The 14,090-nt window shown below is 38.5% G+C and overlaps 1 protein-coding gene across 14 annotated transcripts in view; it reads right to left on the bottom strand.

Moving 5' to 3' along the window:
• Positions 1–3,125: 3,125 nt before the first annotated feature.
• PLEKHA5 (pleckstrin homology domain containing A5) overlaps positions 3,126–14,090 on the bottom strand; it is a 246,913-nt gene continuing 235,948 nt past the window's right edge. For 11 of the 14 annotated variants that reach the window (XM_060658232.3, XM_060658236.3, XM_060658233.3 and 8 more), the window contains 6 exons: positions 11,850–12,059; positions 10,780–10,920; positions 10,023–10,147; positions 7,803–7,948; positions 6,042–6,147; positions 3,126–3,992 (listed from right to left, as the gene is read on the bottom strand). In XM_060658232.3, the coding sequence (XP_060514215.1) occupies positions 6,053–6,147; positions 7,803–7,948; positions 10,023–10,147; positions 10,780–10,920; positions 11,850–12,059 (717 nt within the window). In that variant the 3' untranslated portion in view covers positions 3,126–3,992; positions 6,042–6,052. The remainder of the gene's footprint in view (positions 3,993–6,041; positions 6,148–7,802; positions 7,949–10,022; positions 10,148–10,779; positions 10,921–11,849; positions 12,060–14,090) is intronic. The other 3 variants (XM_060658234.3, XM_060658239.3, XM_060658244.3) reach the window with 1 other exon arrangement.

The following is a 14,090-nucleotide window of genomic DNA, read 5'->3' as shown; positions in this document are numbered from 1 at the left end:
TACCGATTGAGCCCCAGGTGCCCCCTTGTTTGCATCTCTTAAAAATGGATAATGAGAGGGGTGCCTGAGTGGCTCAGTCAGTTAAGCACCCGACTTTGGCTCAGGTCATGATCTCGCAGTTCATGAGTTCGAGCCCCATGTCGGGCTCTGTGCTGACAGCTCAGAGCCTGGAGCCTGCTTCAGATTCTGTGTTCCCCTCTTTCTCTGCCCCTCCCCTGCTCATGCTCTGTCTCTCAAAAATAAATAAACATTAAAACATTTAAAAAAAGATGGATAATGAGGGGTGCCTGGGTGGCTCAGTCAGTTAAGCACCTGACTTCGGCTCAGGTCAGGATCTCGCGGTTCTTGAGTTTGAGCCCAGGGTAGGGCTCTGTGCTGACAGCTCAGAGCCTGGAGCTTGCTTCAGATTCTGTGTCATCCTCTCTGTCCCTCCCCCACTCATGCTCTGTCTCTCAAAAATGAATAATGTTAAAAAAAAAAAGAAAGAAAAAGATGATGAAGGGTGCCTGGGTGGCTCAGTTGGTTGAGCATCTGGCTTCTAATTTTGGCTCAGGTCATGATCCCAGGGTTGTGGGATCAAGCCCCGTGTTGGGCTCTGTGCTGAGTGTGGAGCCTGCTTGAGATTCTCTCTCTCCCTCTACCCCTCTCCCCTGCTCACACTTATTCTCTAAAATAAAATTAAAAAACAAATAAATGAAACTATCAAAACAGTATTTAGATTCTGTTGGACACATTTAAAAAACTGATTTAATAATTTTATTTTACAAAGCCAAATTTACAGTTTGCTAAAAATTGCATCTTTTCAACTTCAACTTTTGAAAAAGTATAGATGTCAATTTTAAAATGTGCAAAGGGAAACATAATTTTTAAAAACACTCTTGTGGATGTGCAAATAAGTTTGCAGATTGCTTGTTTATGGTTATGTTTAATTTCTGACCACCATGGAAGTATGGCTATCAACCTTCTATAAATTGGGAGCAGGTGCATGTGGGGGACTTGGATGTGATGTTTAACCAACCCAATAAGGCACACACTAAGCTTTGGAGCTTGCTTCCATGCTGGAAGGGTGGTGCCCGTGACGAACCCCCGTTTGGAGTAAGGTTCTTTCTGGCTTGTCTGCCCTCCTTACTATGAGTCTCTGTACTCCCTGGGCTCTCTGCACACCTCTCCAGTAAGATGGAGTTGAGTAAGGTAAGCTTTAGGTGAGATAGAAAGTATTGATCTAGTCCATATTTTTGGAGAAGGGTCCCTTTTGCTATCTCCTGTTACAGGTACCCTTGCTGACCTACAGTTTTTAAGCACCTGATTTTCATCTGGCTTTCTGAAAGGTTGACAAAAGTTACAAGTACTCTGTACTGCTTTTTCTAAACTCCCTTGGCTTGCAGGTATTCCAGTATGGGACGTTCTTCCTTCTTGAAACAGCTCAGAAAATGTTGTGTTTAATAAAGCCAAGTGACACACACCACATACACACATCAATCAAACCTAAAAAGCCTCACCAAAAAAAACCCGAAGGGAAAACCCAAGAATAAGAGTAACTCAACCCACTGACAAAAGATCTGGAACCATAACCATCTCATGCTTAGAAAGAAAGAATAATCTTTTGCCTATTTCCTTTGGAAGACTTTGGCTGGCATGATGTCTTTAGATAAAGGTGGTGTGTGTAAACATGTTTACGTGGATACAGAGAGCTGAGCCCTCTCCTTCCATCTTAACCTCTCTTCTCATTCACCTCCTACAATACAGACTGTATCTATTTGCATTTCATTTTGTGTGTTTCTGTTTGGAGCAGATGAATTTTTGTACATCTGCATTTTGAATTAAATTTAAATCCTCTTTACCATAGCATGGGAAAAAAAGAAAAAAAGAAAGACTGACCGGTGCCAATTTAGTTTCAGCCATTTCATATAGGAATCCAAAAGCATCAAATTTCCTTGTACTCTGGGAACAATATATAGCATGAACAAAAGGTTATAGAGGGAAGAAAATGTAATTGATTCTGAAGAGCGTGAACATCTGCAAAGAATGTATTGTAAGGGAAAATGATCTCTGAGGGTCCTACTCCTGATGATGAAACAGTTTCTAGTTCCCCATGTCAGAGGAATGACACTCCGCTCTACACAGGCCTCTCCAGGCCCAATGCACTGAGCAGAGAGTGTCAACGCTTAGAGCTGGTTTCCACAACACAGAGACAAACAGAAAGAAGCGTGAAGACTTCAGGAAACAAAACCTGCCCAGCGGTGCTGAGCTAATAATGGCCTCAGAGGAAAAGTGAAGAAAGAAAAGTATATTCTGGTCCAAACTCTGTCATTACATATAATGTGACTGTGGCCAAGTCAATGTATCTCTCGGAGCCTCAAGGTCCTCAGACTCTCACATGGGAGAGCCAGACTGGATGGCAGAAGAGGCCTTTTTATGATGCGATCTACAATAATACGATTAACAGTCTATTATTTCATAGAGAAGTCCCTTGAGTCTCAGACTTTCCATTTTATTTATTTTTTATTTTTTTGAAAGATTTTATTTTTCTCAAGTAATCTCTACACCCAAAGTGGGGCTTGAACTCACAGCCCGGAAATTACGAGTTGCATGCTCCACTGACGGAACTAACCAGGTGCCCCACAGTCTTCCCATTTTATTTTTTTAGTTTTTTGAATGCTTATTTTTGAGAGAGAGAGACAGACCAACACATGGAGTGCGAGTGGGGGAGGGGCAGAGAGAGAGGGAGACCCAGAAGCAGGCTCCAGGCTCTGAGAAGGCAGCACAGAGCCCGATGTGGGGCTCGAACTCATGAACCATGAGATCATGACCTGACCCTAAGTTGGATGCTTAACCGACTGAGCCACCCAGGCGTACTTATTTTATTTTATTTTTAATGTTTTATCCATTTTCTGAGAGAGAGAGAGAGAGAGAGAGAGAGAAAGCAGGGGAGGAGCAGAGAGAGAGAGGGAGACACAGAATCCGAAGCAGGCTCCACGGCTCAGAGCCTGACGTGGGGCTTGAACTCATGAACCATGAGATCATGACCTGAGCTGTAGTCAGATGCTTAACTGACTGAGCCACCCAGGCGCCCCTAGGCGTACCCGTTTTAGATGGGAGAGAGCAAAAAATTCTAACACGAGTGATTTAAGAACATCAACATTTATTTAACATGATAAAAAAGAAATGAGATATGAACATTTGCATTTAAACAATAGTAAGTAGCCTTTAATACTTACATGTGCTCATTGTATAATATATACACAATGAACATAATTACATTTGTACACAAACTAAGTACTGGATTGGAAAACCTGCTTATTGCTGTACACATCTATCCCAATGAAGTATAAGCCCAGTACTTCAAAATACCTACATTTTAAATTGTACCTTTAAGAAACAGGAAGTGGTAACATTTGTGTTTAAGCTGACAAGAGTGTGGCAGTAACTGCTGACGCTGCAATCTGAGAAATAATAGTAGCAGAAAACAGGACATTCTTCACTTAGCAGTAATAAAATGGCACATTTTAAATATATATATAAAATTTTTACAAATCAAGTGTGAAACAAAGCATTGCAGTAGCCAAAAATGGGAAGGAAAAAAAAAAAAAAGGAAAACAAGCTTCATTCGAAATAATAACTAAATTTATGTACTGAAAAGCAAAAAGAAATATAAATCCACCTAAATTTTAGAAACATCAAAATCTGGAAATCAGCAACTGAGTGAGCTCTGGCTGTAGACCGCACATTAAAAAAGCACCTTTACTTATGTGCTCTGAAATCATAGCAGCAAGCTGGTGTCAGAACAACAACCTTAGGATTACGGAGTGTACATATGAGCCATTAAAGCTGTTTGGAATAAACATTTTCCAGAAGTGATAAAATGATGCTCTGTGGCCAAAAGCATCAGAACTATGAATTTCATAGATTTAAAGTATACTGTACAATATCTTCTCACATTGCTGAAGGTCCACGTCCTTAGCTTTCAATGGTTTTGACAGAAGTCAGGATAGCTGAAAAATAAAGACAGGGAAAATTACTTTGACACCTGCAAGTTAATGAGTGACCATTTCCTAAAGTAACTGAGGGCAATGTTCTACAACGGCAGAGCTGACAGGCATGGCCATGAAAATCCTAAAATATAATACAACAGAAGGACGTTTCTTGTCATTTCGTAGGTTTAATTTACCAAGCCAAGGATGCAATTAAATAACATTTCAGAATTTTAAAAAAGAGTACCCAAATTTATGGCTGAATCAAAAAGATCAACAAAATAAGCAAAGATTTGCATAACTTTGCTAAAATATCTAACAATATATTAAGCTGCCTGCACAGCAGTGTCATTTGTAAACCTTCCCAAAGTCCTGCCAAAACTACTAGGTCAGCAACATGACATACACTCAACGAGAAGACATAAAAAAATACAAGTCTGAGTGCTACTTGTCATTCTGGCCATATGCCAGAAGACAAGGAAATACCCGGCAATAACTGGACCCCATTCCAGCCTATAATGCCACTGGCTCTTAGAGTGAAAGTAAAACAAAACAAAATCCAATAATAACAACTTAAGGAACCCGGAAATGTACTTGAGTTTTAACTGTACATATTCTTTATTGTCAGACAACATTCTTTCATATCATTGGTCTGTGTACAGAGAATTGTAACCTGTTTATTGAACCAAAGATAATGAGAGTGGACTTTAATTTACATTCCTCCACGAAGATGGACAGAGGCCATCTATCAGCTCTTCGCACAGGAGGAATCACACAAACATGCTGCTATTCCTATTCTGGTGGTATTCTTGTCACTAGTTGCAACTGTCACTTCAGAACCTATTAAGTTAAAAGTTTAAACGCATGAATGACAGAGGCAAGACACAGGTAAGACTATAACAAACAGGTGGTTTGTCACTCCAGAAAGGATGTCAATCCTGCATAAATGCCAACTGACAACAAACAAAGGCCTCTTCTAGGCTCTAGGTAGACATAATCTCAAACAGAGGTTATAAATATGCCAAGACAGTTAGACACAAGTCCATCTGGATGAAAAAAAAGGACACAGATTACAGTTGCTACAAAAGGTATGAATGGAAGTGGATTCTAGAAAATAAGCACTACTGGATGAACTTAGTGTTTGTACTGATTTGAGAATCTGTAAGTCAAAGCATATGTTAACAGCAATGCTTATAATGTCTCTATGTGTTTCTGTTGCTTATAATTGTTTAACAGAAATGTGCTGGTAGTCCTAATGCACACATTACTAGATCTGATAGACACTGAAGAAAAAAATGCAGAAAAAGGCATAAATAGCTTCACATCTCAAAGCTTTTCTGAAAAGTAAAAAAAAAAAAAAAAAAAAAGTATGTATTTACAAGTACAAAAGGCAAGTAAAATTTAGCAACTGTTTATAAAAGTGTTAACAGTAAGACCTTAGGAAATTATTGTCAGTTCCCAAACTGTGGTCTATGGCACAATGTTCAGTCAGGTTCTGCCCTTCCCCCTGCATCCACCCACAGCTTTTTTAGTAGCTACCTCTCTTACTTAAACAAAATTAATTATTTAGAAATAGTTTCTGATAGATCTTAAAGACTGTAATATTCCTTGTAGTTGGCTGTACTACAAACACTTCTTTGTCCTTTTAAAATAATAAACTCCTGATGCGGTAGGTGGGTTGCACAAACTGTAAAAAAACATTACTTGATCAACATGTAATAGCTTCAACAGAATTCTCAGGTCCGACTACGGAAAGGAATGCTAAGTGGGGGCACAGCTGCAAAACCCCGTGCGGCCTGTCTTGGCACAGGCTATACCTTTCCCGTTTTGCTGTTTTTATGGACGATGAAATAAGAGAGAAAATGTTGTCACACAGCAAATCACTGGAAGGGCTGATGCAGATCTGAGTTAGTGCCTGTGGCTCAAATACATGGCCTCCTTGCTCTGCCAACAATCTCTAGTGCACGGCCCAGAATTAATCTCAGTTTTTGTTCACTAAAGCAACAAATGAATACAACTCAAGTTAAAAACTCTGAAGTTAAAGCACAGACGCAAAGGGAACAGACGTACTTTTTCTGAGACTATACACACATGAAATGGGATCCTTCTGTGAGCTGCGGCTGGGCGGCTGGAACCGGCGATGCCGAGGACTCAGGAGATGGGGACAGACTTTTCACTAAAACAGACCAAGAGAATGCAAGAAGGTACACATGTTTAGGATACACTTGGAGAAGGAAATCCTGATGTTGTGATCCCATAAAATAGGAACATGTTTCAGGAAGGAATTAATAGTTGTACTTGGTTTCTGTTGTCTTCTAAATTGGCAATTGATTATTTAGCATGAAATGTCTCTTGAAGACGATTAAAATTCTTCTTCCTTATATACCTTAAACATCGTATACAATGTTATGTGTCAATTATACCTCAACCAAATTGGAAAAAAAAATTATTGTCTTTTTTTTTTTGGCTTTGAGGTTAATTTTTAGGTGTCTGTCAGGGAAGCCCTCTTGTTGGGTCTGTTTATCTATCTATCTATCTATCTATCTATCTATCTATCTATCTATCTACTATCTAGTAAGCTCTGTGCCCAACATGGGGCTTGAACTCATAATCCTGAGATCAAGAGTTGCATGCTCTACTGACTGAGCCAGCCAGGCACTGCTGGGTCTCACTTTAAGAGACTTTCTAGTTTCATGCAGCTAAATAGTATGAACAGTTTAAATGTTGTGATTTTAATGCACCCACACACTTTACGCAGACGTGCCAAAACAGTAACAGGAAGTGGTCAGTGACAAAAAACTGCCTTATAAGCGACAGAGGCAAAAGACAATGCTTAATGTTGGCTACAGGGAAACACGACTCATAATATAAATTTGCATGTTACATGCATGTAAGATACAGAAAATACTCTGCCAGAATCCAATGCTCCTCCTAAGAAGAACAGTACCAAATAATTGAATTTCATTGTATTTGCTTGTCTGCCAAATGATGGGGAGAAAGGTGAAGGGAGGCAGGATTAAGAATATTTTTTTCCAGGGGTGCCTGGGTGGTTCAGTCAGTTATCCAATTCTTGATTTTGGCTCAGGTCATGATCTCATGGGTTCAGGAGTTTAAGCCCAGTGAGGGGCTCTGTGCTGACAGCCTGGAGTCTGCTTGGGATTCTCTGTCTCCCTCTCTCTCTGCCCCTCCCCCACTTTCTCTCTCTCTCAACATAAAGAAATAAACATTAAAAAATAAAGAATGGATTTTTTGCTTATGGACTATGAGAAGCAAGGCTGATAATATGCACCAGTGGTATGATCCCTCTCCCAACCCCTTGCCAAACATCATAAAGAAAAAAGAGAAAAATCTGTGAAGATTCTAAAAAAAAAAATAGAAATTTTTATTTTTTGACGTACTATGGATCACGATTTTCTCTCAAGGAAATGTCCAAGTGTGGATTCTAGCAGGGGCTAGAGTAAATAAGGTCATTCTCCTAGTTTAGATATTAAATCTTACACAGTTCCCGAAGTGGTAGGTTTGTGACTACTCTGAGAGTCCAGCCTCAGAGAAGCAGGTACATTTTCCACGTACTGAAAGATCTTAGTAGAAAAAATTTGTGGTATATGTGTTAAGGTTGAGATGGGAGGGAGAGAGAGAAAGAGAGAGAGAGAGAAGCAACAGATTCCCAAGCCAGGACAGACCCTGTGGATCTAGCTGGGTAGGCACATGTCCCCTTTCCTTCCTTTCCAGTGACATCCTTCCTGAAGGTGCATGTGGGAAAGCAAAGGTATGCGTTGAGAAATTCAGAGGAAGCACCAGTGAGAAAAGTATGAAATGTGGAATATCTACCTGCCATCGTTTGATTTCCTCTAGAAGCCTCAGGAGTTTGTTCACAAGAAGCAATAGTTTCTTCCTGCTCATGAATATCGTCCTTTATATTTTCTTCAGGGTGGCTTTCTGCTTTATGATTTGGGATCTGTGTCTCATCCTGAGGGCTAATGAAAACAGATATTTTAAAATTTGTTATTACAGAATGCAATACATTTTTTCCTTCTAACTTACTGTTATGTAAAATTTTAACCATACACAAAGGATGTCACCATCTCCATATTTAGTAACTGCTGACATTTTGCTTGTAATTAATCTCTTTTCTTTTCCCCCCTTACAGAAATTTTAATCATAAAAAAATCAGAGCAAATAATATATGAAACTTATACCCTCAGCTTCAATAATGATCCATGTTTTACCAATTTTGTTTCATATACACTGCCAGTTTCCTACTCCCCAAATTATTTTAAAATAGATTCCAGACAAATCATTCAGTCTGTAAACACTTCAGTTTGTATTTATAATACCTAAATGTCATCAAATATCTAGTCAGTGCTCAAATTTCCTTGATAGCCTCATTATACCAATTTTAGAGTTATGTTTCAAGAAGATCCAAAGTCCACATTTGTATTTGCCTGACAAGTCTCTTAAACTTTAAAATACCCCACAACACACATCCTTTTTATTCTTTGCCACTTATCTGTGAAAGAACCTGCTTTCTCCATCCTACATAGTTTATCACATTCTGTATTTTGATTTTATTCCTCTTATTTTTTATTAAAAAAATTTTTTTTAAAGTTTATTTATTTATGAGAGATAGAGACAGCATGAGTGAGGGAGAGGCAAAGAAAGAGACAGAGACACAGAATCCAAAGCAGGTTCCAGGCTCCGAGCTGTCAGCACAGAGCTGACATGGTGCTTGAACCCACAAACCTTGAGATCATGATCTGAGCTGAAGTCAGACGCTTAACTGACTGAGCCACCCAGGCGCCCCTCCTCTTATTTTTTATAAACTTTGAAGCTTGAGCATTTTGAAGCTTGAGCAGATTTAGGATTTTTGGGGAAAGGGGCAAACAGTAGATCATTAGGTGGGGTTTGTGCCCTATTGCATTAACAGGTTCTATTCTTTATGTTGAAAATGATCAGTGAGTTCAAGGGTTATCAGCTTGATCCACTCACTATAAAGTTCCCTGTCAGATTTTCAGCTAACAGCTTTTCCAGCCATTAAGGAGTATTGCCTAAATCCCTTATTTCTTTAAGGCTAGCAAAGCAGTGACAGTGTAAGTCTCTCATTCCTTATTGAATAAAATTCTTCTAAAAAGAAAAATATTTCCTCAAAAACTTTTTGGTTGCAATTTGTTTGGGAAAGGCAAGAAAAATACTTGATTCTTTGCCTTTATGCACCAGACTTTGGAATAAGAAGTCAACTCCTTAGCATTGTCCAGAGTGGCCAACAAATGATTTTTTGTTGTTGTGTCATTATAAACTCATAGATTTTTAATTGAGGGTAAGATTGAGGGTATACACATAAGAAGGCTAGTTAAGAAATGCAGCTAAACAATAAATAGCAAATCACTATAATTTTTGGAACACATCAGATAACTTAGATATCTGATCAATGTCTATCATTGCCTATCATTATGCAGGCAATACTGAAGTGGCTCACTTTGATAGACCTTATACATCTCTTGGCATTTTTAAAAAGGTATTTATTGAATTCCTGGGTGAGAAGCATAGTGATAAGTGCTATACTTGTATTTTCTTATTTAATCATTGCAACACATTTGTGAGATAGATACTATTGTCATCCTCATTTTTACAAGCAAGGAACCTGCAGTTTAGGGAGGTTATGTAAATTGTTTAAGATCCTACAGCTCTTAAATAGCTAAGCTGGGACAGGAATCCAAGACTTTTTGACCCTGAAGTTCACCATGCTTTTTTCTAATGTATGATTGTTTATTTTTGAGAGAGAGAGAGAAAGAGAAAGGAAGGGAGGGAGGGAGGGAGTGCAAGCAGGGGAGGGGCAGAGAGAGCTGGAGACACAGAATCCAAAGCAGGCTCCAGGCTCTGAGCTGTTAGCCTGACGCTGGGCTCGAACTCACGGACTGCGAGATCATGACCTGAGCCGAAGTAGGACGCCCAATTGACTGAGCCACCCAGTCACCTCTGAAGTTCACCATTCTTAAGTAGTTATAGTATTTGGGGAATGATTCCTTTGTTGTTTTCCCTATTACTTATTACCTGAATGAAACATCCTCAGACATTTTCTCTTTGTTTCTCTCTTTATCCATCACTTCCTCAGAATTCACTCCATTTGGTTCAGGTTTAAAAAGTGTTGTAGAAAAAATGTCCTCAGTGCTTTTCAACTATAGAATAAGAAGAAAAATGATTCAAAAATAAATGTGTATTAAAAAAATTAGACCCTGTCAAATAGTTACTGAAATACACATTCAGATTCAAGTATATTAAAAATATTAACATTCTTTTTTTTTATATGTTTTATTTATTGATTTTGAGAAGAGAGAGAGAGCACCAGCAGAGGAGGGGTAGAGAGAGAAGGAGAGAGAGAATCACAAGCAGGCTCTGCCCTAAGAAGCGCAGAGGCTGACAGGTGTCTGAACTCAAGAACAAAGAGTCGGACACTTAACTGACTGAGCCACCTACGCACCTCTAAAAATATTAACATCCTTTACTACTGGAAGTAAAAAGTTATTTGCCTAAAGGGCTGATGCACGTTGCTAACAGCTAGGTGTTTTGGGACATAAGATTCTTTAACTGGGGTTAACAATAATTTATTCTAGCCTTACTTATGTTTTAACTTTTCAATTAACCCATTTTTTGATGTGCTGAATACATCACTCAAATTAACAAAACCTATTTCACTTAGACGTAGGGTCTCTGTGATGAAATGAAACATAACTATTTTCAACCTTACCACTTGATCTAATCTTCAAAAATCTACCCCTTTGGAATATCTGTTCAAAAGTAATCTCTTTACCTCTTTGCTGAAATCTGTATTTTGAGGTTCACTGTCTTTTAGTCGAACAATTTCTGCTGCAGGAGTTTCATGGTTTGGCTTCACATCATTTTCTCTAATGACAGTATCCAGTTCCTTAATGTTATCATCCCTTTTTCGAGTCTGTCCGAAAGACATATAGCATAGATTCATACTATGTACAGTTTTTAGATAGCATCTGTTATTTTGAAAAAAAAAAAAAAAAGGTTGATCTTCACGTACAAAAGGTTGATCTTCACTTTCTCTTATGAAAACCAATAGGAAGAAAAAAATATATATATCAGTATTCCATGCATTTTTTTTCTCTTTTAATCACCCATTTTGTAATTTGAAGAATGTGCAATTTCAGCGGTTAATCTGCTGAATCTTTAGTAGCAGTGCCTGGATGCTCCTGATTAGATGGAAAGGGGATTTCTAGGAAGACAGGGAAACCCTTTCAGCTGGTACATGTCTACTAACAGGGACAGGCCAGACAGAAGCTACTGAAAAGGTCTGCCTGTCTGCTATCTCTGTATTTATGAATCGGGGTAACAAACTAACAAACAAACAATGAGAAATGGAATGGTGTCTCTTTGCAAGGCAGGAGTTGGGATGTAAGGAATAGTAGACTTACGCTTTTACTGAGAAGCTCTGTCCTGCTACAATTTAGGTCATGTTAAATTAGGACACAGAGTAATGCACATTTTATTGGAGGGGGAATTGGGGAATATCTTGTTAACTTGCGTGGCATTTTACATTCGCTGAAAGCACTTTTATCTTAGTATCTCTGTGAAGTAGACAAGGTAGGGCTGTGTCATCTGATTTATAGCAGAGAAGAGTAAGGCCACAACTGGTACAAGTATGTCCAACAAGTAAGATGGCTCTGGTTTTCTGAACCCAGGGCTATTTCCACTTTACTGAGCTGTCTTAGCTTATTATTATGGGCATTAGGTAAAATCAAATAACTATCCATACTGCAGACATCTGAAAACCCATCAATCATGTAACTCCAGATCCTGACTCAAGTGATACTACATTTACACACAAGAATGGTTAAAAGCAAATTGATGTACCTGGGTAATCCTGAATGGATTATCCCTTAAGCCTGAGGGACTTTGTAAGGGTGACTGGTCTAAAGAACCAATAACATTTAATCCTTTTTTCTTTTCCCTCAGGCATGCTTGTTGATGTCTCCTTATTCTTTCCATCTGCTCTTCCACGGTCATCCTAGGTCGAGTACTTTCAGCCAAACAGAGCTGTTCCACTGCACTTCTTGGTCTTTCCTTTAAATTAGAAATAGACATATGAATACATCAATACAGAATAACTTCTGAAAAGTATGTTGGGATAAAAAATGTTCTGAAAGGATTTCTTTTGTTCTCAAAATCAGAAGTGGAGCTTTGAGTGTCAATTTAGTTAACACCAGAAAGGCAAACTGTTTTTTCCTTCACTGGTGATTGGTGATGCACAGTCAATGAAACAGGAAATTGTATAAAACTCAAACTAGGAGAACACAGGGGGCACAGTTTGTAAATATAAGACTTTATTTTATTTATTTAAAAAATTTTATTTATGTTGAGAGAGCAGGAGCAGGGGAGAGGCAGAGAGGGAGAGAGAGAGAGAATCCCAAGCAGCTCTCCGCTGACAGGCTGACAGTGCGGAGCCCAATGTGGGGCTACATCTCAGGAACCATGAGATCATCACCTGAGCTGAAATCAAGAGTTAGAGGCTTAACTGACTAAGCCACAAAGGTGCCCCCCTCCTTTTTAATTTTTTTTCCTAAGGTTAATTTTCAGTAATCTCTATACCCAATGTGGGGCTCAAACTCATAATTCCAAGATCAAAAGTTGCATGCTCTACTGACTAGGCAGCCAGGTGCCCGAAGATATATTTTAATGAAAATTTAATTTGTTAAAAAAGTTTATTTATTTGTTTAGGGGGAGAGAGAGAGAGAGAGAACCAGCAGGGAAGATGCAGAGAGAGAGGGAGACAGAGAATCTGAAGCGGGCTCTGTGCTAACAGCATGAGCCCAATGTGGGGCGAACTCACAAACCACGAGATCATGACCTGAGCTGAAGTCAGACGTTTAACCAACTAAGCCACCCAGGTGCTCCAAAACATGTTTTAAGTCAAACATTTACTGTGAAAAGACTTCACAGAGAAAACACCCTCAGTTCATGATCAATAAGGATTTAAAAATTAAACAACCAATTCTTAATCTCACTTTCTTATTAAAGACGTAAAACAATATCAGTATAAAATGCCAAATAAGAACTTCAATATTAGTCACAAGCAAATTTTAGCTTACTTTATGTAACAGAAAATTTGAAGACTGAACATATTCTAGAATCTATGGCATAGAATCCATAGGTTACTTTGTGCCCTCTGGTCTGGGTTGGTGGGAACTGACTGAGATATTGGTGAAGTTGCTTTCTTTTGAAAAAACCAAGGGCAGAGATGAGCATTTCCGTGAGGAAGCAATATGTCAGGCAAACCCACTAAGATCCTTTTTTCTCTTGAGCAATCTGGAAAATGCCTGCAGGGCAGGAGTGATAGCTCTAGAGCCATTTTCTATTGTATAGAATAAATATCTTTAAGAGCTCAAGTAAAATCTAAAAGAGGAAAACTGAAAAGCCTTAATTTGCAGAAGTAACGATGATTTTCATTTATATGTAAAATAAAACACATTAGCTTTGGAAAGAAAAAACAAAACACCAACCAAACAAACAATAAAAAAATTAAAAAAAGTAAATTCTAAATATAGATTGGGACTTGGCTACTATAGTCATCCCTTTCCTTTTATTTTTATTTCAGATTTTATTAAAGTTTCTTATTTTATCCTTTTATTTTTAGTAACAATAAACATGCAGTCTTCCTGGCTTTTCTACGTTTATACAATAATGTCACACTGCAACTTTCTTCTCAAGTTGTCATATAGTAAAAATCTGTTTTTATTTATTTATTTGTAATTAAAAAAAATTTTTTTGAGAGAGTGAGAGCGAGAGAGAGCGAGAGAGCCAGAAAATGAGTGGGGGAGGGGCAGAGAGAGAGGGAGACAGAATCCGAAGCAGGCTCCAGGCTCTGAGCTGTCAGCATAGAGCCCTGTGCAGGGCTCAAACTCATGAACTGTGAGATCATGATGGAGCCAGTGTCGGACGTTTAACAAACTGAACCACTCAGGAGCCCCTGTAAAAATCTGTTTTTAAAGGTCAGATATTGTTAATTTTTAGATCTTTTCTCTAATGATAACTGGAAAAGAATATGTCATTACAGTTTTAGTTATTAGTATTCTAAAAATTATTATGGGGTTGAAG

This window comes from Panthera onca, chromosome B4 (genome assembly GCF_046562875.1).
Source record: "Panthera onca isolate mPanOnc1 chromosome B4, mPanOnc1 haplotype 2, whole genome shotgun sequence".
NCBI classification, from domain to species: domain Eukaryota; kingdom Metazoa; phylum Chordata; class Mammalia; order Carnivora; family Felidae; genus Panthera; species Panthera onca.
Note: the sequence above shows the minus strand (reverse complement) of the source record. Positions and strands in the feature narration are given on the sequence as shown.